Source organism: Ochotona curzoniae, unplaced genomic scaffold (genome assembly GCF_017591425.1).
Source record: "Ochotona curzoniae isolate NIBS_2020 unplaced genomic scaffold, NIBS_Ocur_1.0 contig_2321, whole genome shotgun sequence".
NCBI lineage: Eukaryota > Metazoa > Chordata > Mammalia > Lagomorpha > Ochotonidae > Ochotona > Ochotona curzoniae.
In genome coordinates this window covers 24221536-24244827 of record NW_024465421.1, presented here as the reverse complement: position 1 = coordinate 24244827, position 23292 = coordinate 24221536, and the positions used below count along the sequence as shown (strand labels likewise).

Sequence of the window (23292 nt, the reverse complement as noted above, 5' to 3'; positions counted from 1 at the left end):
AGGATAGGAGAGACAGGAAGATCTTCTGTCTGATGATTCACTCCCCAAGTGAGCGCAACAGCTGGTGCTGCGCCGATCAGGAGCCAGGAGCTTCTTCCAGGGCTCCCATGCGGGTGCAGGTCCCAAGGCTTTGGGCCGTCCTCGACTGCTTTCCCAGGCCACAGGCAGGGAGCTGGATGGGAAGCGGGGCCGATGGGATGAGAACCTGCACCCATATGGGATCCCAGTGTGTGCAAGGCAAGGACTTTAGCTGCTAGGCTGTTGTGCTGGGCTCTGGAAGTGTCTTAAGTTTGGGTGACTGGGGGCCAAGTTCTGAGATCTGAGGATAGCTGGCTTATGGCTCTGGAATGGGGGCCCTGTCCTGGGGTCCATGTGCTGGGAAGTTTACGTGAGAGCGGACTCCCCGGAGAGGATGGAGACCAACGTGGGGTCGGCAGGCCTCTCCTGTGGCCCCGGAGCATCTGAGCCTTGGGCGGGAGATGGGCAGTCCCCAATGTGATCCTTGGCTTGCGAGCTGCTCTGCATTCACGTGGTTCGACAGCTGGCCTCTGCGTGCAGGCATGGACATGCTAATACGTGCCCAGCACAGGCACAGCTGCAGGCCTGGCACGGGTGCCAGACAACTTCCCCCCGGGCTGGCTGCGCCCTCCGGCCTGGGGCTGGCCCGGCCCATGGGGGAGTCCGTTTGCTCCTGCCCAGTTAGTGTCCAAGCCCAGGGTGTGCGTGGGGGGTCTCTGGGACATTTTCCAAGTTGCCTTTGTGGAGGCCCTGGGCACACCCACCAGGAATGACCACCCCCGGCTCACTGGTCCCACCATGGCCAGAGCAGTAGGGTTGGGGACACAGCCAGGGCTTCCCTGGGAGCCAGGTCCTGGGCAGCGTCCACTCCAGGATGCCCAAGTCACGACATGTCCTGCCTGCTGGGCACTTTTGTCAAAGTTGCAGTAACAGCAAGGAGATGTGAGGGCGGGGGCACCTGCAGGAACTCCCCAGACATCCACCAAAGCCCATGTGGGGGCAGTTAGCAGGGAGTTCAAGGGGTGGGGTGCATCACGCTGGATGGGGATTCCGTTTCCCAAGCTGGGGTGCCCCAGCTCCTTGTCCACAAGTATGGGCCGGCTGCTCCTACCTTCCTAGGTCCCCATATTCACACGGGTGCCCACGTCCTGGCATTCCAGGGTTAGCCCAGCTGGCCTGGCAGGGGGCACATAGGGGTATCCTGGGGTCTCTTGTGGGGCACACGAGCCCTGGTGTGGGGGAATCCTCCCTTAACTTTCTGGGGCTGACAGGGTCTTTTGGGGGAGGTGAAGGAACCCACTGCTGAGGCTGTTACTGAAGCCTTGTGGGGGGCAGAGGCTGGGGGGCCTGCCAGCGTGAGGGGCCCGTTTCCTGCCCTGACAGCTGAGGCCACCAGCACCCGCCCGCCTGAGGGGTGACTGGAGGACAGGGCCAGTGGAGGACGTCCTGGGCACCCTTGCCTATGTCCCCACTCAGGCTGGTGCTAAGTGGGGCTTGGCTTGCTCCCAGGGTCCCCCGGGGGGTGCAGCCCAGCAGACAGCCGCGCAGGGCTGGGCTCAGAGCCCGTCTGTCCCTGACACACAGGGCCCCTGTTCCCCGCGCCGGAACTCCGTCCCTGTGTCTGCACCTGGGCTCTGCACAGATGGGGCTGTGCCCCGTGGCCATGGTGTCCCCACAGACGGGCAGGGGCAGGCATTGCAGGAATAAAAGCACGCGTGGTCGGTGAGCATCTGCAGCAGGTCCTGTTCCCGCTGCAGGAAATGCCTGCAGGCCAAGTGGGTGATGGGCTGGGGGTGGTCGAGGACACGGACGCCGCGCCCCTCCTGCTCCCTGTCCTCAGCTGACAGTGTCCACTCGATGCCCGTTGTCACGCGTGCGGGGGTACCGGCTCTGGGAACGGCCACTCGCGGGCCCTGAAGTAGCCCCTGAGGTCCTCCAGGCGCAGTGGTGGGAAGTAGGCCCCGATCCTCTTGCGCACCCACCATGCGCCCTCCGCGGCGTGCCGACCGCCCGGGCGGCTAAACCGGTACCGGTAGTGCTCGCCACGCACCCACCTGTGGGAGAAGCAGTCAGCCCGGGATCTGCTGTCCCGAGGCTCACAGGCCTGGCCCTCCTCCCTCGGGAGCCAGCCAGCGAGTGGCCCGCAGAGAAGCCTGTTCCCTGGGCATGCGCCATCCGAGACAGGACCTTAGATGGGCATTCAGGGTTGTCCCAGAGAGCTCCCCGGGAAGGCTTCCCCAGACACCCACAACAGCCAAGAGCCTCTTCTGGGTCTCCCGTGGCGTGCGAGGGCCCAAGGACTTGGTCCATCACCTGTCCCCAAAGCTGCACGTTAGCAGGGAGGCCAGCCATGGTGCAGCATGCCAATCCTCCACCTGCGGCACCAGCATGCCCCAGGGGCGCCAGTTCCTGTCCAAGCTGCCCCACTTCCCGTCCAGCTCTGTTAACAGCCCAAGTCTTCAGGACCCGGAGGAAGCTGCCGGCTCCTGGCTCTGGATCAGCTCAGCTCCAGGCATGGCGGCCGTCTGATCTCTGACACATCTCCGCTCATCCTTGCTTCTCCCAGATCCTCTCCCTCACTGCGCAGGGTGCCCAGCATTAATGCTGGCCATGCCTCGGGAGCAAGTGCCCTGGGGCTCATGGGGGGGACACTGCCCTGGCCAGCACCACCCCATGTTCCTCTCACATCCTCGGCCACGGGGGGTTGGCCTCTGCCAGGGAGGGGCCTTACCTGGGAGCCTTCCTGCCCGTGAAGGGGCTGTGTGCCAGCAGGGAAAGGGCCTCGGTGTCGCCAGCCAGCAGCTTACCCGCCAGGTGCAAGATCCACTCGTTCTGTTCGTAGGTCTAGGGGAGATGAGTGGAGGTGGCTATGTCCTAGGCTCTGGGGGACTGCACCCCCTTTCTTCAGGTGCCTGCTGCCCACCGACCTCACGGACAGCGTGGCCCAGAGCCTGCCCTCACCTGGAAGGCCGCAAACCACATGAGCCAGTCGAGGCGGTAGTGGTATGGGGAGATGAGGCAGGGCCGGCGCCGGGGCTCCCCTGGCTTGCATTTGAATTCAAACTCCTCCCAGTGTGCGTCGGGGGCACTGGCGTTGGGGTGCGCAGTGCCCTGCAGGACTACCTCCGTGCGCTCCTTGGTGACACTTAGGGGATGCAGGTCAGATGCTGAGGTGCCCCCAGGAACCGGGATCCCGGGCTCAAGGTCAGGGTGGGAGCAGGCCAGGCCTCGACCAAGCACCAGCACCCCACCTCCCGAGAGGCTGCTCTCTGGACAAGCCTGGAGCCAGGCCCCTCGACCTGGCCAGCTGCACCCCAGCCTCAGGGAGGGCCGGGCTCACTGAGGTGACCCTGTCCACACTCTTGGAAGCCCAGGGACCTCGTGCAGTGACACGCACGGTGGGCTCACCACCAGGCCCATGGGGGCAAGGGGGGGGGGGTCCCTCGGCTTCTTGGCTTCAGATCAGCTCAGTTGAGGCTGTTGCAGCCACTTGGGGAGTGAGCGAATAGAAGACCTCTCCCTACCGACCCAGTTGGGCCTGCACTCTGCCCGGCCTGCACACCCTCCCCCTCAGGTCAGGTCGGCCTCCGGAATCCCATGGTCTCATGTTGATGGTCACGCGGGGCTGGGGACTGACCCCGACTCCACAAATGGGGTCTCTACACCAGCCAGCAGAGACTGCCACACAAGATACCCCAAAAGTAAGGGAAGGAGATGGGGGTGCAGCCAGTGGGAGCCCCCAGCCCAGCAGGCTGCGCCTAACCTGACTCCAGCTCAGCCTGGGTCTCACAGGGGATGCCCGTGGCAGACTGGCCAGTGCCCACCACTTCCTGACACCCTCAGGGCCAGGCTGGGGGTCCCCCAGCCCACACCCCGGGAGCAGTCACCCCTCCCCACATACACACAGGACCAGGTCCTTCCTCCCTTGCCAGCCAACTCCAGCTGGCACCTGGGCTCTAGAAGACCTCGCACCCCACACACTGTCCTGCACACCTGGACCCTGGGGCAGGCAGGGGCAGGCCCGAGCCCTGGCAGACCCCGGCTTGCCAGGCCCATACCTGCCGAAGGCTCCATAGGTGTTGACGATGCGGAGGGGGTGGAAGGATGTGTTCATGACCTGCCTGGAGCTGAGCAAGTTGAGGACCACGGGAATGCTGAGCCAGGCCAGGAGCACACCCAGCGCCACGTTGACAGCTCCCCGCACCCGGCGGCCGTAGGCGGGCGGCTGGACCCCAAGGGCTTCCTGCTGCTGCCGCTTCAGGACTTGGTCCCGCAGGCCGCCAGGCGCCGAGGGCCACAGGGCTGCGAGTGCGGCGTCATCGAAGCAGGCCAGGCTGGGCACGATGGTCAGCCAGTTGAGGAAGCTTAGGTTCCCACTGCAGATGAGGGCCACCTGCGGGAGCGGTGTCCATTGGGCAGGCCTGGACAGGGGCTAGGCCAGGCACATGGACGCCAACCCAGGTGGGGGTGGTGAGACCCAGGGTCCCCGCAGGGGAAGTGCTCCTGGGCCGCCCACTGCCCTGCCCTGGGCCTCCTGCAGGTGAGCCAGTGGACAAGCCCAGAGGAGGACCTGCAGAAGGGCATGCCTCGCGACAGCACGCTGTCACAGGGGACCAGTCCCTGAGGACGCACACACACACGGGGCTCCCGGCGGCTGTGAGCTGCTCCTACAGACAGGTGGCAGGGCATGGAAAGATGGCAGCCTTCAGCGCATGCCGAGCCCGATGTGGCCGGGGGAGCACTGGGCCTTGAAGAGGAGTCCCATCCCCACACCCATGACAACACAGCTGCCCTCCCACGTGCTGTGCCAGTCAGTCTCAGGGAGGAAGCCACTCGGTCATAGGGAAAGTACACTTGGCTCGGGGGACCATGGCCGTATCAGCAGCAGACACCCTGTGGCATCCAGGCAGTGCTGTGCTCACAGCCTCCTGCCTGGCCTGCACCCACACAGCAGAGGCATATGGATCAGCCACGTGGCCATAAGCAGAGACTGGCCTGGGACGCAGCAGGTTAAGCTGCCAGCTGCAATGCCAGCCTTCCATATGGGCACCAGTTTGTGTTCCGAATACTTCCAATCTGCCTCACTGCTAACGGCCGGGCAGGCAGCGGAGGCCGACCTACACAGCCCGGCTCTGGCTGTTACAGCCATTTGTATAAAGAACCAGTAGATGGAAGAGTTAACTGGTTCACCACTGTGTGTGTCTCTTTCAAATAAATTAAAAATAAACTTGAAAAAAAAAAAAAAAAAAACAAAAGAGTGCTGGTCCAAGCAGAGAGCCCATATAGAAAGGTAAGCAGTGTCTCTACTCTTGGGCGGCCCTGAGGGCATCTCCCCAGCAGCACAGGTGCCAGGGGACCATGGTCATCAAGGACACCCTTCCCACTGCAGCCCGGGCTCTGCACCCTGGACAGAGACAGCCAGGCTTGGAGCTGGCAAGGCCAGCCTGGCATGGCACCCACCTGGAAGAGAACCTGCAGGGCCCCATGCAGGAGGCACATGCGACGCCCCAGGAAGATGAAGAAGGGGACCAGGAGCTCCACGAAGTGGTTGCTGAGCACCTCAAAGCGGTGGAACCACCAGGGTGAGCGGTGCAGGAAGTAGGCCAGGGGGTTGGGCACTGGCTGGGTCTGCAGGACAGAGGGTAGGAGCTGTCCCAGGCCAGGGACATGTACAGGAGGGTGCCCCACACAGCCAGCGGTGGGCTTGCCATGTCCCCAGGACAGTGCCAGCCTGCAGCTGTTACTGTCTGTGGGGTCAGGGCAGGCAGCCTGGCTTTGCCGAGGAGCCAGGAGATGAATACCAACTGGCCAGAGTTCCTGCTGCCCCCGACGGGCACAGGCCCCAGCCTGTGAGTGCAGACTGTGCAATGGGCAGGACTCCTGCACGCCACAAGTGCCTGCCAGGCTGGAGTCAGAGGCGGGGCTGACGCAGGAGCGTGTGGGTAGGGGCCACTGGCTTGGCCCTTGGGCTCTGATGGCCTTATCGCTCCCTGCCTGGTAGCCAAGTTCAAGGCCAAGATGGAAGAGAGGTGTACTCTGTGCTCAGAGATGCCCTACATCCTCTGTGTCCCTCCAAGCGAACCCCCCCCACCTGCTCCTGGCTCCAGCCAAGCCCAGGGCAACCAACACTCGGGCTTAGGGTGGGCGAGTGTCACAGCATATGGGCCACCACGAAGCCAGCTCAGGACCCCAGAGCACAGAGGCAAGAAGATGGGCCATGTGGGGGCCAAGCATCACGCGGGCCTACGGTGTGGAGATGGCCCGTGAGGCTGGCCACGCATGCACGGCTCCTATGATGTGGGCCCACAGGTGTGGAGATGGCCCGTGAGGCTGGCCACGCATGCACAGCTCCTGTGACGTGGGCCCACAGGCAAGTACTGCCTGCAGCATGGACACAGAGTGGCTGGTGCAGGGAGAGGCCCAGGGCAGCACTGGCACTGTCTGCATGGACACGATCTGAACCAGCTCTGGGCTGCAGGGGAGAGGGCGGCACAGCAGAACCCTGCTGTCCTGGGGCATTCCCCTCCAGGGGATGCTGTGCCCTTGAGCTCAGGTGACGGAAGGCTTGAGCCTGCACCTGCCCCAGGAGGGCACCCAAGGGCTGCAACTCCAGCCAGGGGCCCAGCCTGGCCCAGCGGACTGCACAGCCAACCTGCAGCACCCACAGGCCAGAGAAGGGAAGAAGGACGACCCCAGCAGGACCAGGGGAGCTGGCGGAGTCGGCGGCTGTTACCTCATAGTGGAAGTCCATGCAGCTGAGGTCATGCCAGCACTGGTCCCCACGGATCTTGATCAGCCCCTGCCAAGGCAAGAAGGCAAGGATGGCATGAGGCCCAGGACAGCCAGGGCCCAGCTCCCAGGTCCACACAGACTCAGAAGGGCTCGGCACAAAGGGGCCAGGCAGCTGAGTCTCCCAGAACCACGAAGGGCAAAAACCACGTCACACACAAAATCAGGAAGAATCCCAACAGAGCTTCACCAGGGCATGCTTGAGCCTCTTTTGCTGATGATGGCTGCAGTGTGCCTGAAAGCAGCACGGACAGGCACACACGGACAGGAGCACACGGACAGGAGCATGGACAGGCGCATGGACAAGGTGACTCACACACACACACAGAATGGCTCACATACACAAGGGGTGACACACACAGGGTGACTCTCACACACACACAAGTGGCGATTTTCAACACCCTCCCCAGGGAACAGCCCCCAGCCCACGTCATGGCTGTTGCACACAGGGCCACAGGGACCCAGGCAGGGCAGTGTCTCTCCCTGTCGTGGCCTGTTGCTGAGCATGGCTTGGCTAGTTCTCGCCTCCGGAGGTGATGAATGCCGATGGAGCTGCTGGTGTGGGCGGTGAGCAGGCAGGGAGGGGCTGCTGCACGGTCCACCCTCGGCGCATGCTCAGCAGCCTTGGCCGTAGCACCCAGGGGAGGGTGGCTCTATTTCCTCCCAGTCACTGGCAGCCTGAGTGAGCGACACGCCACCTTTGCCAGGACTGTATGGCCCAACACGCAGAAACTGCCCTGACAGAACGACAAAAGTCCAGCCCTCCCTGGCCAGAGGGCCTCTTGCAGCTACACATGGCCAGGCAGGTCCCCCAGGACAGTCCACCTGTCCAGTCATCCATCCGCCAGTCTTCATTCAGATGCTTACTGACACGGCCACCCCTGTCCGGCAGACACCAGCTGAGGCCCCAGGAACAGGTGCACTAAGAGGAGGCCATGGCCTTGGGGGCAGAGGACAGGGGTGGATGGGGCTGCTGGCATGGTGCACGGAAGCCCTTGATCGCTCAGAAGGGATGAGGGGTCCCCCTGGGTTGTCCTGCTCATCAGGGCACCCACCTGGGCAGGCTGCTGAGCAAGGCAGACTGTGTGGGAGAAGGGATGTGCCCAGTGTAGGAAGGTTGGGAGGTGGCACCCCCAGGAGTCAGGGATGGGAGTGTGAGATCTGGAGGGGTACACAGCCCACAGGCCTGGACCCTGGGTACAACCTGGCAGCAAGGGAGCCAGCCTAGGTGAGTCCTAGGGAGTCTTCCTGCAGGAACGCTGGGCATGGCGTCTTGCAGCCCTAGGGTGACGTGCACACATGGAGGGCTGTCCCCAGCTGGTCCCTGCAGTCCCCAGCAGCATGGGGAGCAGAAGGGTCACGTCCTGCAAAGGGGACCTGTGTGGATCCCAGAGGCACAGGGAGGGGCCAGCACTGTGGTGTGGTGGATAAAGTTGCTGCCTGCGGCACCAGCATCCCATATGAGCGCCAATTCATGTCCCGGCTGCTCCACTTCCCATCCAGCTCCCTGCTTGTGGCCTGGGACAGCAGTGCAGGATGGCCCAAAGCCTTGGGGCCCTGCACCATGTCAAAAGCTCCTGGCTCCTGGCTTTGGGTCAGCTCAGCTGCTGTGATGTGGCCATCTGAGGAGTAAACCAGCAGACGAACATCGACCTCTGTAACTTTGCCTTCTGAGTAAATCAATCAACCTAAGAAATGAAGGGAGCTCCAGACCGTCGCCCCTCCTGGGCGCCAGTCAGCTCCCACCGCCCTCAGGAAGGGAGAAAAAAAATAATTAAAATGTCATTCAAATCCTACGCCCACAAGAGACACTCAAACCCGAACCGCCGTTCAGCAGTGATTGCCCTCTCATCGCAGGCATCAGGTTTTCTACGGAGTTTTTTTCTTTCAGAATAAGTGTAAAGGAACAAAGCATTCTTTGAGCCTTTCTCAGCCCAAAATTAATGCAAAAAAAAAAAAAAAAAAAAAAGGCACACACAGGCCAGTAAGAAGCCAGACCTGAAGGCCCCGGGACGCACAGCTGCCACACATCCCTGCTCGTCAGGACATTCAGGGCCTACAGAGAAGCGTCTGGGGAGCGGGCGCACATGCCGTCAGATGCGCCTGGGGCCTGCTCCTGCACATGGCGACAGGACCTCCACTGGCACACAGAGGCTCTGCGGCTGTCCCTGCTTGGGTCCTGAGAGGCCTTGCCGGCCAGGAAGCTCCCCACACCCCTTGTTCCCTGTCCCCCCAAGACCACAGGCGCGATGGTAACATGGTGGGGGATACCACGGAGGGGCTGCCCTCACTCAGTTCTCAGGCCTCACCAACAGTGCACCTTTGCACTGGGGGCAAGTCAGGAAGGGCCCGTCTGCCAGTGCAGGGACGGGGGGGTCTCAGGATTCCAGGCTGGTCCTAGCAGGGCCGTCTTGCTTATCCAGGAGCCGAGACTGAGTGGACGTGTGTCCTGGTGTGCAGGCGATGGCCACCTGGGCACAGCACCAAGTTTCTCTCAAGACCCACAGGCCCTGCTGGCCCCTCCTGCTCTGTGCCCAGGACATGTCCACACAGGCCAGCCCATGCCAGCCCCTGGGAGAGATCTGCTGCTAGGAGTGGGGGCACCCAGAACCCAGCACTGCATGGGCCCCCACGGCTGGGAACATGGCAGCTCCACTCTCCCACCCTCCTCCAGAACAGGAGCTGTGGGGCAGCTGAGTGCTGCTCCCAGCACCAGGAATGTGGCCACGGATAGGCTGCAGGTGACCGTGGAAAACACCAGTCCATGGTGTGTCAGGGACCCCAGCACCACTGCCAGCCCATGCCGGTGACACTGCCTAGCAACACCAGCTAGCAGGGTCTTTCGGCAAAGACCCATCTGCCTCTCTTTTGTGCATGGCTCCCCGCCGTCTGTCACAGCCAATGGCCACACCCAGCCCCGGTCACCCATCACCAGGACGTGATTGCCCATAGCCTCAGGAGCGGCTGTAACAGCAGGGCCCGCCTTGCTCCGCATGCACTGGCACCCGCCCCGCTCTGCACAGAGCTGATGTCCAAGGCCGACAGAGGCAGGCAGCGCTGGTCCCATAGCAGAGGGGACACGTGGACAGAAACCCATAGGCATGTGAGATGGGGGCCACCGGAGCCCCTAGAGAATTACCATGACACCCTGCACAATGGCAGGGGCTCTGCCGAGGGTTGTGGGCCAGAGACAAAGGGAGGAGAGGCTCGGGGGGGCCCTCCTCCTGCCTTGGGTTAGGGGGACAGGGCTGCTGAGGAGGGTGGTCTGGGGGCACAGCACAGGGGGCTGCAGGCAAAAGTCAGCATGCTGAGACATGTTGAGCGGACAGGGATGGGAAGATGACCCTTCCTGCAAGACGACCAAGTCAGACCACGAGGCAGACGTGCCATCCCGAGGGAGTGACTGGGCCGGCATTTGGCTCTGTGGGGCTCAGGTGGCTGCTTCCCACTGCACCCCTCCTCAGGACCTCCCGGCACGGTCCTGTCCAGCACCCCCGCTATACACCCTGCTCGGGACCTCCTGTGGCCCATCGCATCCCCAGCAGGTGCTGTGCTGGAATGTGCCCATGTGGACAGCTCACAGGGCAGCCCCGGCCCCTACAGCTGGGGCCAGCCACCTGCTAGGCTGCAGTGGTCTTGTCTTTTCCTTGGCGCGGGACCCCAGGCCAGCCCCAGCACCCTGGGCTCCAGGCAGAGGTGGCCTGGATGCCACAGCCCTGGGTTTCCTGCACAATCGCAGCTGCTTCTCCCCAACTACACACTGCGTGTTGCTCCTGAGATGACAGCCTGTGGTGCCAACAGGTGCCCCGGCCCTCTGGTCACTGAACACTGCAGGCTGCGACATCCCAGAGGTGTCCACGGGTGGGCACGCCTGTCTGGAGTTGTGCAGGGTCCACCTCCACAGAGCATGGCATTCTAAAACCTGAGCCAGCATGGAGAACGACAGGGCCTGATTTCAGCCAGGGACCTGCGCTGCTCCCCTGTCGCCCATGGCGTGGGCCAGGCTCACATCACCACCTGACACATGAGGCAAGCCTGAAGCTCCACGCTGCCTTGGTGTCTGCCCAGGACCCTCCCAGCATGGCCTATGCACCCTTCTGACCCCAAACCTGGTCCCCCATAGTTTCCAGCCTGCCCCAGGACTCCAGGAAGCCCTGACATGTCACACGGGCGGGACGGTAGCCAGACAACTGAAGCACCCGAAGCAGGAGCCTCGTGGTCAGCACAGGGACAGGGGTGGTCACCACTGCAAGGCCAGGCCTCACCAAACCTGAGTGATGTACCCCCCTGCGGCTTTGCCAGGCCTCACACTGCACCCTTGAGAACCCCCAGCTCCCCCAGCACATGGGGGCCTTCCCTGCAGTCCTGCCAACACTGGCCATGCACAGGCCAGCCGAGGCACCCGCAGGGACCCCGGAGCAGGCTCACGGCCGGGTGTTCTCAACATCTCCTAGCAGTCCTGCCTGGACGTGCCCTCCCAGGACGTCCACAACAGGCGGGCAGGCAGATGGACACAGATGGAGATGGGCAGGCGGCGGGCAGCACGGCCCCTCAGGTGCAAGAACGCACCAGGCATGGGCATCCTTACACCACAGCCGTCCATTCACCAGAGCGATGTCCAAGGCCCACTTTGGTCTCAACTTTGGAAAGTTCTGGATGCTTGTGACCCTGTGACAGAGCCCAGTGGCCTGTCACTCGATCCTGGTGCATGGACTCAAAGCTGCACTTGTTCCCACAGAAAAGCAGGTGAGAGTTCAGTTCAAAGGTGATGGCCGGGCCCCAGGGTGGGTCAGCTCCAAGGGAGCCAGCACAGTGTTAGGCTGTGGGGCCCTACTCAAGGAATTGAGCTCTGAGAGAGAAATGCTACTTACCGCTCCAAGCATGATCCTGAAAATGAGCCACCGGAAGCCCCAGAGGACGATACGGGATGTGGGGGTGGACTCAGGCAGCCGGGCCAGCGTCCAGAGAGGGCACAGGAAAATCCCCAGGAAGCCTGTTTCTAGCAGTTGGGATTCCCACCCTGCAGTGGCGACAGGAAGAGACAGAGAGCGGTGTCAGAGCCAGGGCCTTCAAAGAAAACAAGTGGCAGATGCGACGCAGCCCACCCAGCCCCAGACAGGAAGGCCGCCGCCAGGGAGCTGTGCGTAGCGCTCGGGGGTGCAGAGCCAGGAAAGGGGGCCACACTGAGGGCTGGCCTGCTCCGGGCGTGACAGGTGGACAGCATGCGCAGACACCGCGAGAGGCAGCCATGACGGGGGCACTAAGACCAGGAAGTAGCTCACAAGGTTGCCATTTGTGGAGCCCATGCCCAGGCACCAGAAGCGTCTAGGCTGTTCCAGGTACGGGCACCACAGGGCACACAGCTCAGGGCCAGGCCACCCCGTGGGCTTTGTGGGCACTACAGGGACAAGACTCTGACCACACCGAGTGGACACCATTCACCACGGCTGTATTCACAGAGGGGCCTGTGTGGGCACATGCCTTCAGGCGGGGAAAGCACTAGAGCGCCCCCTACAGGTGGCGACTGCAGACAGCAAATGGATCTCCTGGCAAGAGGACCGCGGGGTACCTGGCAGGAGGGCAGCAGCTGCCATGCTGAAGGGGTACCTGCACCTCAGCCCCAAGACACGTGGGAAGGTGTGCCAGGCAGGGGGTGGTGCCCACACAAGTTTGCAGGTAGGGATCTGCACAACCTATTCATGGAGTAGAGAGCCAGACAGGGTGGGCAGGCAGGGCAGGACACCCCAGAGGACTCCTGTGACACACAGGCACCCGGGGACAGCACGGAGACCTCTTGGCCGGCCCATTTCCCTTGGAGTTCTGCAGGGTCAGAGCCCAACCAGAAGGCCCACCAGAGGGAACAAGATTTTGGCGCCACAGCTTGCACCAAACTGGGCAGTTGTGGGCTGTGTCTCTCGCCAGCCTCGGTCTTGGCCGGAGAGTCTGCACTGCTTCCCACAGGACACACGCAACCCCCCAGACTCTACCTAACAGGAAGTGGCTGGCACGTACGGCCTTGGGCTTCTCCACCAGGGAACATGGGCTGTGACCCCCAGCTGCAGGCAGGACAGCCGTGAGCAGGCCACAGGAACGCACGGGGAGGCAAGGCTGCCAGCACTGCCCCACGCAGCACCTCACCGAGCCCCCAGAGGCCCAGAGCTGCCTGTCAACCTGCACGGAGGTTAGGAGTGGACACGGTGCCGGACACACATTGAAGGAGCCCAGCTAGGGGAAGGGCTGCAGCCGGCACCCCCTGGCTCCCCTCCCAGTGGATGCAACAGCCCTCACCCTGGCTGGACACAGCAGCAGGCACTACAAGCAGCTCCCGGAGCAGCCGCAGCCTGGAACACACTCCGGGAGGGAAAGGGGGCCAGGCCCACCTGGCAGCCCTCTCTGCTGGCCCGTGTGGCTCCCAGCAGCTGTGCGGAGCACACAAGGCGCCATTGTTTGCCAGAGAGGCAGAGCATGGGGCCTCAGAAACAGCAGCTCCTGCCAGGGACGGCAGCCACGACAGGGAAGGCGTCAGACTGTTCTTGTCTAGGGGGCCTGGTGCCAATGGGTGAGGTTGGTGACTATGGACAAAGCATGTCACAGGGTCACTACCTGCTTGCCAGACAGAAGGCCATTCCGGGGACACGCCATGCCTGGCTCTCATTCCTTGTTCCCCTGGTGCCGGCAGCTCAGGAGGCGCCTGGGCTCCCTGCTGTCCACCAGGAAGAGGCCACTGGTGCCCAGCATATGACGTGTGGACAGCACAGGGTGGACAGGCCTGTGTCAAGGCCAGCTCTAGATCTGCATGTCTGTGCCGCTGTCTGCTCCCACGATGCCGAGCGCTGTGCCGCTGTCTGTTCCCACAATGCTGAGTGCTGTGCCGCTGTCTGTTCCCACAATGCTGAGTGCTGTGCCTCTCCCTTGAGCATGTCTGACCGTTCATGTGCCGCTGCAGGAGGGGCTTGAACACAGAGTGCCCCAGAGTCCTCAGAACAAATGAAACCCGAAATCCAGGCCCGGCCACATCAGAGCCACACATACAGCCACCTCACCGACAGGTGTCAAAGCCCACTGGCTGAAAGCTCCATGGCACTGCAGGACTCCTGGTTATACACACATGCTCCAAACAATGGGCAGTGGGTTGAGCCGAGGTGCTGTCTGGCCGGCACCCCCAGGCCCTCAGCCCCTGGCCCCCGGGGCTGAGCCCAGCAGGCAACATGCACTGGAGAAGAAACGAATGGCAGGGCACACGCCCCTCCCTCCCCAGGAGGCGTGCTTTCTTCTCAAACGACAGTGCACCGAGGACCACAGATGAGCATGCACAGTCCATGCCAGGGCCACCCTGGGGACCACGAGAAAAAGCAGAGGAATCTACTGTCCAGCCAGACACCAGAGGGAGGGCAGCCTCCGGCCCTGCGGGCCCAGGCCTCACCGTCCCGCTCTACAACACGAGGCCCAACATCCAACCGCAGGTCCGAGAGCCTGCACACGCACTGACCCCGTTCCGGCTCCATCCTCCTCTCCTCCACACCCTGAGTCCGCAAACGACTCTGCAAGCTAACACTACAAGGTGTGTCACACCACTTGATCTCCGAGCACAGATGGCTCCCTGAGCCCGCGGCAGGCACCCAGCACCAGATCTGTGGCTCCCCGGGCCGGGTCCTGCAGGAGACGGCCTGCAGCTCCGATGGAAGCCTCGGCTGGATCCAGTTCCGCAGGGTTGCTGCTGCACGGCCGAGAGGAGGTCCTGGACAGGGTGCCCGTGGGGGCAGGCCAGGCCAACAGCTGGAGACACTTCTCCCTCGTCCAGGCTCCCAGAGCCCAGCAGTCACAGGCAGTACCACAACCACAGAAGGCTGCTCACGGCTGCCTCCTGAGGCAGGCGTCAGGGAGAGGGGGCACCCACGGCTGGAGCACAGGGTAGCCAAGGGACCCTGCGGGTAGCAGGCAGGTGGAGAGCACCACAGGGAGATGGGGCAGGGCTGACACAAACTGGGGTCCTAAGATAACAGGTGGTGGCACTGCATGAGGAAAGAGCTAGGTGGCAGAGCGCCAGGGCCCTTGTTCCAGGCCAAAGGGACCAGGGCCGGGGGCCTAAGTGGCAGGCAGTTCCCTGTGGCCAAGGCTCCCAGGGTGAGGTGGCACGGGGCTGGGAGAGCTGGGGCCAAGACCCAGGATGAAGGTGGGCGCAGCCTCAGAGGAGCGGGTGGGGGGTTGGCAAGACAGGAAGCACCCCAACGGCGCATCAGCGACTCAGGAGTGAGTCAATACAGGACAGATGGATCCCTCAGAAGTGACAGCCGCCATCCACCAGAAACAGGAAATCCATTAACTCCATTAGCACCAGGAGCAGAAGCAGGCATGCCCTCCTTGGCTGTCACCCCAAGCTGCTCCCGCTGCCCCTGGGGGCCTCTGATGATGGCCCAGGAGAGAGCCCGAGCTTTCACAAGTCCTCTTCATTTTTGCAGGCTGCATTTCAGTATGAAGTTACGAGCTAGCCTACCAGAACTTCCGCACTCCTGCTGACACGGTCAGGGGCTGCTGGCTGGAGGAGCAGCCTCTGCCGACCTACGAGCCATTGAGGCCCATGACACTGGGCGCTGCCCGCCCAGAGCCCAGCACCATGAAGAACCAAGCCCCTGCACAGGTCCCTGACTTTAGGGACCACACTGTCCCAAGACCCGTCTTTCCACCGTAGCTTCCCTTGAGCCTTGCAAAGACACCTTCTCCAGGGGCTCTGCCCCAGGGCTCTAGCCTTGGGACATTTTGAGTCCCTGGCAGTGCAAAGGATGTGGACGAGCTGGAAATGGGCTGTGGTCCAACACTTGGAATCTCCCTCCCCAGATGAGCAGCTCCGTGTCATGGGCAATGGCCACTGGCCACTGGGTCTACAGCCACCATAGGAAGACCTTACTCATCTCACTGCCCAGATGGGCCACACAGACCCTGGACTGAGGAGACGCCGAGGGAGCTGCTCTGCCCTGTCCTGGGTGCTGGAGAGGTGCCCTGTCCTGCCCTGGGTGCTGGAGAGGTGCCCAGTCCTGCCCAGTCCTGGATGCTGGAGAGGTGCCCAGTCCTGGGTGCTGAGGTGCCCAGTCCTACCCTGTCCTGGGTGCTGGAGAGGTGCCCAGACCTGCCCAGTCCTGGGTGCTGAGGTGTCCAGTCCTGGGTGCTGAGGTGCCCTGCCTGTCCTGCCCTGCCCACTGAACTGCTGCTCTCCCCGCAGGGCCCACACACTGCGCTCTCACCTGGCATGGCGAACACCTTAGGATCACAGCTCTGCCCTGTGCAACACACTTAAACCTTGGGTAGCTGATGTCAGTGTGTGGTGTGGTCAGACCTGGGTAACCATGCCATGTGGGATACGGGCACACCCGGGGTGCTGTCTGTGTCACCTGTCAAAGTAACAAGGTCAATGCTGGAGTTTCTGTGGACTCTGCTTGGTAAGTACAGTTTACTGTCCTCTACAGAACCTTCCACAGCAAAGAGCTGGGAAACGCGGGACTCGTGTGGCTTCTGAGCTGCAGTGCACCAGGAGATGGAGCTCTCCAGCAGAGGACTTGCCCCTCCTCATGGGCACCGAATACCAGGGCAGGTTCTTGGTGCAGCACAGGTCCACAAGCCCCGTGGTCCTGCCAACCCTGCCCACCCCGAAGCCAAGCAGCAGTGACCGGCCGAGCCGTCAGGGCTTGGGGGGACAACCTGGTTCAGGGCAGCACTGGCTCTGAGCCCACAGTCCAGTTCTGGTAAACCCCTGGGACCACAGCTCCCCCCAGAGCACTCCACGGAGGAGGCCAGAATTGCCACACAGCCAACAGCAACCCCACAGGCAGCGCCCGGACAGTACCCTTGCTGTCCCCTATACCCCCAAAACAACCATGTGGTTTTCACAAGCTGGCCTCTAGGAGGTGGACCAGGCTCAGTGGCCAGCTTCTGAGGGGGAATGGGGGGGACAGTCACGGCCCCAGAGGGGACAGCTGGCATATACATCTTGGCCAGAGGACCAGCAGGTCATGTGGCCACCACACACCCACCATGGTGTCAAGAGGGTCCCCTTGCCTCTGTGGCGTCTTCCCAGAACCCAGCACCCCGGCCCAACCATGACGCAGCACAAGACACGGCTGACATGGGAGCCCCACAGCCAGGACTGCTCCTACAGTAAGGGTCATGAGAAGGGCCCTAGACTAGGAGCGTCACATACTGGGGGACATAGAGGCCTTGTGACCACAGAGCGGGTGGACCACGCCGAGGAGCCAGCTGGCCCCAGGTGGCCCCCACTGGCAGCCAGTGCTGTGTCTCGGAGCTTCTTGGGTACAGGACATGGGACTGAGCTCTATGAGTCTGCAGAGTCGGAGAGAGAAGAAACAGACTGATCTGTCCACTGTTCACTCCCCAAACTGCCACAACAGGCTGTGTTGAGCCAGACCAGAGCCAAGAGCCTCTTGCAGGCCTCGCCTGTGGGGAGCACTTGGCCGGCCCTGCCGCCTTCCCAGGTGCATTAGCCGGGAATCAGACAGGCAGTGGGGCAGCAAGGCCTTGACCTGGTGCCTACCTGGTTGTCTCTGCCCACTCCACAATACCAACCCATCTGTTTAAGACACATAGAAACAGTGACCTACCAGGATGACTACAGGAGCCCAGAAGCCCACTCACTAGGGTCGGAGCCACCACCTCTGTCCCCAAGCTCGCCAGCAGCACAATGCAGGCCTGAGCCCAGCACCCGGCTATAGCGCGCAGGCCAGCCCACACCAGAACCACCATCTCCCAGTGCTGGTCCCATGGTAATGCCTCTCTACGTGGCTTCATACATGGCTGTGAGGGCAAGGGCCTGCTGCCCCTCACATGGACAAACAGGGTGGGGAGGTCCATTCTCAGAAGCTGCCTCAGCCTTTCAAGGGTCTGTTACGGACACTTGCTGGCCTCCCCTGCGAGGCACTGGGGCTCAGGGCAGGGGCACACAGCTCTGAGCACAGGTGCCAAGAGGTCCTGCAGGCCATATTTTCCCCTGGGGCTCAGGTGCTAGGTCACCTGGAGCAGGCCAGCCTGTCCCTGGTGGTGACTGGTGTTACTCTCAGGGCTGGCACGTGGGCAGTGGCGGGTTACTCCTGGGTCTCATCACTCCATGCTGGCCTGCGGGGCGAGGGCATGGCCCCAGGGCATGGAGCTTGGAGGGTGGCCTCCAACACCCATGGGCCTCAGCTGTCCTCTGGCCACTGTGAGCAGGTATGACCACAGTGCCCACTCCTGTCCTTGGGGGCACCAGCAGTGACCAAGCCACCATACACAGTGGGCAGCTTAGCTGGGGAGTCTCACCCAGTCTGAGGCCGGAGCAAAGTCTCCCGGTTTTCCAGAGAACCTGCTGCCTGGTCTGCAGGAAATGGAAGCATCTTGGAGTCCTGCCATGCCCTCTGTGGGCCGCACACTGTGACCGAGCTGCCCAGGCTCAGGCCCCTGGGGACAGCCTCAGCAGAGTGCACGCCAGAGGTGAGCAAGTAAGGCCAGGGCTGAGGGGCACGCCGGTGTGGCTGGGGCCATACACACCATCAGGCTTTCTGTGCCACATGGCAAGCAGGACCTGTCGGCCTGTCCAAGCAGCACAGAGTGTACAAGGGACAGGAGGCCAGGCGTGGCTGAGGCACTGTTCCTCTGAGTCCACAAACAAGAGCCACCACGGTCACAGCCACAAAACATGGCTCCTCAACAAAACATCCAAGCATTCACAAGACACAGCCCAGCAGTCCGAGGGTGAGCCACAGCCTATTCCTCTTGCTAGCTGGCACAGATCCCCACCCTCAATAATGGGGTGCTGGGAGACCAGGTACACCCCCCCCTCCCAGGCCTCACTCAGAGGGCCCTGCCCGGAATGGCAAGCACCAGGCCACCCAGGCCCGCACGTGGGTGGGGACAAGCAGGCTGCACAGTGCGGCCACAGCCCTAGGAGGACCTTGGTCAGCACAGGATGCTACAAGGGTTCCCAGCCTGCAGTGACTGCTCTTGCAGCAGCAGAGTCCCCAGTGGAGACCCCATCTGAGGTGCTGCATTCCAGAGACCTGGAGAGAGCAAACATGAGCCGAAGCAGATTGGTGTCCCAGCATGGGGCTCGGCGGGGTGTCTGAGCATGGGAGTGAGTGGGTGGAGTGTGGGCATGAGGGTAGGTAGGTGGGCACGTGGCTGGTGGGCAGGTGGATGGGAGGGTGGGTGTGCAGGCATGGGGGTGGAGGTTGTGGCACAGCAGGTAAGTGTACCCCTGGCACCCTCTCCCCTCATAAAGGGCCAGTTGGAGCCCTGGCCACCGTGCTTCTGACCCAGCTCCCTGCTCATGCACCTCGGTGGGGCTCCTGGCTTCGGCCAGCCCAACAGGTGCACTTGGAAGCAAACCAGCAGATGGAAACGTGTCCTCCCAAGCCTCATCTCTCACACACCCTGCATGTGTGTGTACACCCGACACACCCCGAACACCCTACATGTGTGTACACCCAACACACCCCGTTCACCCTGCATGTGTGTGTACACCCGACACACCCTGTACACCCTGCATGTGTGTGTACACCCGACACACCCCGTTCACCCTGCATGTGTGTGTACACCCGACACACCCCGTACACCCTGCATGTGTGTGTACACCCGACACACCCTGTACACCCTGCATGTGTGTGTACACCCGACACACCCTGTACACCCTGCATGTGTGTGTACACCCGACACACCCTGTACACCCTGCATGTGTGTGTACACCCGACACACCCCGTTCACCCTGCATGTGTGTGTACACCCGACACACCCTGTACACCCTGCATGTGTGTGTACACCCGACACACCCTGTACACCCTGCATGTGTGTGTACACCCGACACACCCTGTACACCCTGCATGTGTGTGTACACCCGACACACCCTGTACACCCTGCATGTGTGTGTACACCCGACACACCCCGTTCACCTTGCATGTCCCTTGACACCCTGAGCTCCCCTGTACACGCTGTGCCCCCTGTACACTCTGTGCCCCCTGTGCTGTGCGCCCCTCCGCAGCAAGTAACCCTGTATCTGCTCTCCACGTCATGGCTGACAGCATGGCCCTTTTGCCCATGGCGTCAGCACTGGGCACCAAGCAGGTTCCTTTCCATTTGCACACCCAAGTCCATCAGGATAAGAGACACAGGGACTGAAAATGCTTCTAGGGCTTAAGCACTCAAAAGCACACATGAGGGCAACACACACGTGAGGCCAACACACATGAGCGCAGCACATATATGAGAGAACAGGGCACACAAAGCTGCTGTGTGAACTGTAATTTGAGGCCACTGTGCTCACCCTCACGCATAAACTGCCCCCGTTCTTTCCCGCTCACCCTCACATCCAAGCTCCCTGACTCCCCCATGCCAGCTGGAGCAGCCTTGGGCACTGCTTAGTTGTATTCACTGGGTTTGCTTCATGGCAGCTGAGCCAGTAACCACTGACAGCTCACGTGACCAACTGGGAGAACACGGCCTGCAGCAACCCCCTGCTCAGCCTCTGCTGAAAGCGCAATGTGTACCAACACCCCACAGTGCCGCCCCAGCCCCACAGCCCCGTGTTCTGGACAAGGAGCGTGTAGCTGGCCAGCAGGTGAACGGCCGAGCTGCTGGTGTCCAACAGGGCTGATGCAGATTTCCCATTCCACAGGTGCCGGACTTGGCGGGGGCTGGAGGCACACAGACGTGTCTGTGCTACTCAGCACCCTCAGGGCTGGAGGGTGGGGGCATGGGGCTGAGGGGAAAGTGAGGAGTCCGTAGCAGGCGGCCTGGCATAAGGGTAGCCCCCACAGACAATACCTGCCTGCCCACCTCCCTCCATGGCCTCCAGGGAGAGGGGTTTGTAGATGCATCACCAGACAAGCCCCACCCCCATGGGCTCCTGAGGCTCTGGACCCTGCTCCCACCCTACGTGCGCCCTCCATTTGCCACTGAGTGGGCTGGGGGCTGCACAGGGCCTGCACGGTCAGGACTGTGCGTGCCCACACAGCACACCCCTGGCAAGCCCAGAGTGCACACAGATACGTACCCAGCACGCACACTAAGCTCCCACAGGGTGGAGTGCTGTCACTTACCGAATGAGTACCTGCAAGACAAAAGACACACGGCACGCAGGTAACTGATGCGGCAGACAGTTCAGGCTGAGCCGCCAGCTCTGCCCACTGTGGGACATCCACCCGAGCCCAGAATGCTTGGCTAGCCATGGGGCCCTTGAGCTGTGCAGGCCAGGCTCACGGGGGCTAAGGAAAGTGACTTGGCATTCAGTGGAGGAGAGCATGGCTTTCCTGCAGTGTAGACGCTAACTAACACCATATCCTGGAAACTCAAGGCCTCCTGCTACCTCCAGCAGGCCAAGCCAGGAGAGCGCTGGCAACAGAAGGAATCAGGATGGTTGGGGAAATGTCAGGCCAGCTCAGAGTGGGGCCCCAGCCAGCCCCAGCCAGATCCACGCCACACACTTAGAGAGCCAGGAGGCCTGAGACGTGGCCGACAGCCTGCAGGACCCCAGGTCAGCCACCAAATTGCTACCGGGTCGGTGAGGGGCAGGCAGGGACAGTCTCAAGAGCACTCGAGGGGCCGGTGAGGGGCACAGTGGCTTGAGCTGATGTCTGTGACGCTGGCAGCCCAGGTGAGCCCAGGTCTAAGTCCCACCATCCCACTTCCAATCCAGCTCCCTAATAGCATGCGTGGGAAAAACAGCAGAAGACAATAAGAGTGTCTTGTCATCACCGTTCAGAGAATGAGCCAACTGAGGCAGGATCTGTAGGTGATTTGGCCTTTCAAATAAACCAACCTTAGGGGAAAAGGCTTCACATGACATGAGTCAAACTCCCATGAGGATGGTGAGGGAGGAAGCCCGGCCAGAGCATGAGGCCTGTGAGGTTGCACAACCGCTGCCAACTTTGTTCTTTCTTCTCCTTCTTTTTTTTTTTGAGGATTTGTTTAGAGCCTAGGCAATGGCTCAACTCACTGATCTTCCCCTTGCAAGCACAGAGATCCCATATGGGAGTCAACTCATGTCCCGGCGGCCCTGCTTCCCTCCCAGCTCCCTGCCTGTGGCCTGGGAAAGCAGTCGAGGACGGCCCAAGGCTTTGGGACCCTGCACCCGTATGGGAGACCCGGAAGAGGTTCCTGGCTCCTAGTTTTGGATCAGCTCAGCTCCAGCTGTTGCGGTCACTTGGGGAGTGAACCATCAGATGGAAGATCTTCCTCTCTGTCTCTCCTCCTCTCTCTCTATATATATATCTGACTTTGCAATTTGGGAAAAAAAAATGTCAGAAAAGAAAAAGCACCGAGCCTCAGCAACAAAGCATACACAGGGCAGGGTGCCCACCGTGACGTCACACACAGGTGACCACACATGGCAGCTCTTATGACATCACACACAGGTGACCACATAGGGCAGGGTGCCCACCGTGACGTCACACTCATGGCTACAGGGCAGGCAGGTGGAAGCTGAGCTACTGAGGACCAGCACTTGGGGGGACACCCAGATCCCTGTACTGCCACAGCGCAGAGGCCACCCTGAGAAATCAGCAACAACGCAGTGACTCAAGTGCTCACACTTGTCCACAGCTCAGGCTGTCCTTGTTCACGTGAACTTCCCAAGACGTCCGCCGGCAGGTCCGGCCACCCAGGAGATGCTGAGCTGACCACCACATGCCCAGAGGACCCAGCTCCGGGAGGCGCCAGCTGAGCATCCCCACAGCCACGTCCCACTGTCTCCATACACGCCACACAGATTCCAACACCCCAACCCCTCTCGGACTGTCAGTCTCCAGAGTCCTCCCGGCAGGCGACTGCTCACAGCATGGCACCCCTCACTCGCTGCCCTGGCCAGGCAGGCCTACTGTTTGGGAGCCCCTGGCCTCCAGGGCCTCGCCCCCTCCTGCAGGGACACCTACCCATCCTATAGGAGCAGGTGGGCTCCTCCTCAAGGGCAGAACTGGAAGCCTCCACTCCTGCATGCCCGGGCAGCTGGCAGAGCACCCAGGAGCACAGCCCTGCCCCCAACAGCCCCCCAGATATTGCCCCACGTGCTCTGAGAGGCCTGGCTGGCCTCCCCAGGTGCTGCGCAGGGACAAGGCTGTGGCAGAAGCAGCCGAGTCCTACTCACCAGACCTGCCCCACGTTGACCAAAGACAGGTAGAGGACCCAGAGAGTAGCCATGAGAAGCATGTTGGCACAGCCAGCTATCAGGACGAAGGACGAGATGCCCAGCCCGAGAACGGCCACAGCGTCCAGGCGGGTGTTCGTGTCCGACCAGTCCAGCAGCCAGAAGATGGTGGGCGCGTAGCTCCAGGCGTCCCAGCCGAGCCTGCCCTGGAAGTGCCGCTGGATGCTGCTCAGGTACAGCCTGCAGGGCAGCAGCCCGCGGTCCCCAATCAGCTCCTTGTTCTGATGGAAAGCCACCAGGAACGCCACGACTACGAGAAAGAGCAGACAGTGGGCTGTGAGCAGAGACGGACACCTGGGGCCTCTGCC

At 62.0% G+C, this 23292-nt stretch overlaps 1 protein-coding gene across 2 annotated transcripts; it reads right to left on the bottom strand.

Annotated features, from left to right (window-relative positions):
- Window positions 1-1324: 1324 nt before the first annotated feature.
- On the bottom strand, window positions 1325-22942 carry LMF1 (lipase maturation factor 1). Of its 2 annotated transcripts, XM_040973605.1 has the most exons (9): window positions 22925-22942; window positions 20837-20893; window positions 11679-11827; window positions 6752-6817; window positions 5479-5646; window positions 4077-4411; window positions 2980-3163; window positions 2750-2862; window positions 1325-2072 (listed from the first exon to the last, which is right to left on the bottom strand). In XM_040973605.1, exons 3-9 carry the CDS (start codon window positions 11688-11690, stop codon window positions 1886-1888), a joined length of 1065 nt encoding a protein of 354 aa, XP_040829539.1. In that variant the 5' UTR covers window positions 11691-11827; window positions 20837-20893; window positions 22925-22942; the 3' UTR covers window positions 1325-1885. The 2 variants fall into 2 exon arrangements, with proteins under 2 accessions (XP_040829539.1, XP_040829538.1); XM_040973604.1 differs by lacking the exon at window positions 22925-22942 and having other exon boundaries at window positions 20837-21815.
- Between the last annotated feature and the right edge of the window lie 350 nt (window positions 22943-23292).

What these genes read in the sequence shown, in the direction of transcription:
- LMF1 (XM_040973604.1), bottom strand. Translation starts at nt 21,011, where the DNA reads ATGGCTAGCCAAGCATTCTGGGCTCGGGTGGATGTCCCACAGTGGGCA. An exon ending in TCAGGATCATGCTTGGAGCG is followed by an intron (nt 6,818 to 11,678) that starts GTAAGTAGCATT and finishes TTGCCTTGGCAG; the next exon opens with GGGCTGATCAAGATCCGTGG. An exon ending in ACCTATGGAGCCTTCGGCAG is followed by an intron (nt 3,164 to 4,076) that starts GTATGGGCCTGG and finishes GCATCCCCTAAG; the next exon opens with TGTCACCAAGGAGCGCACGG.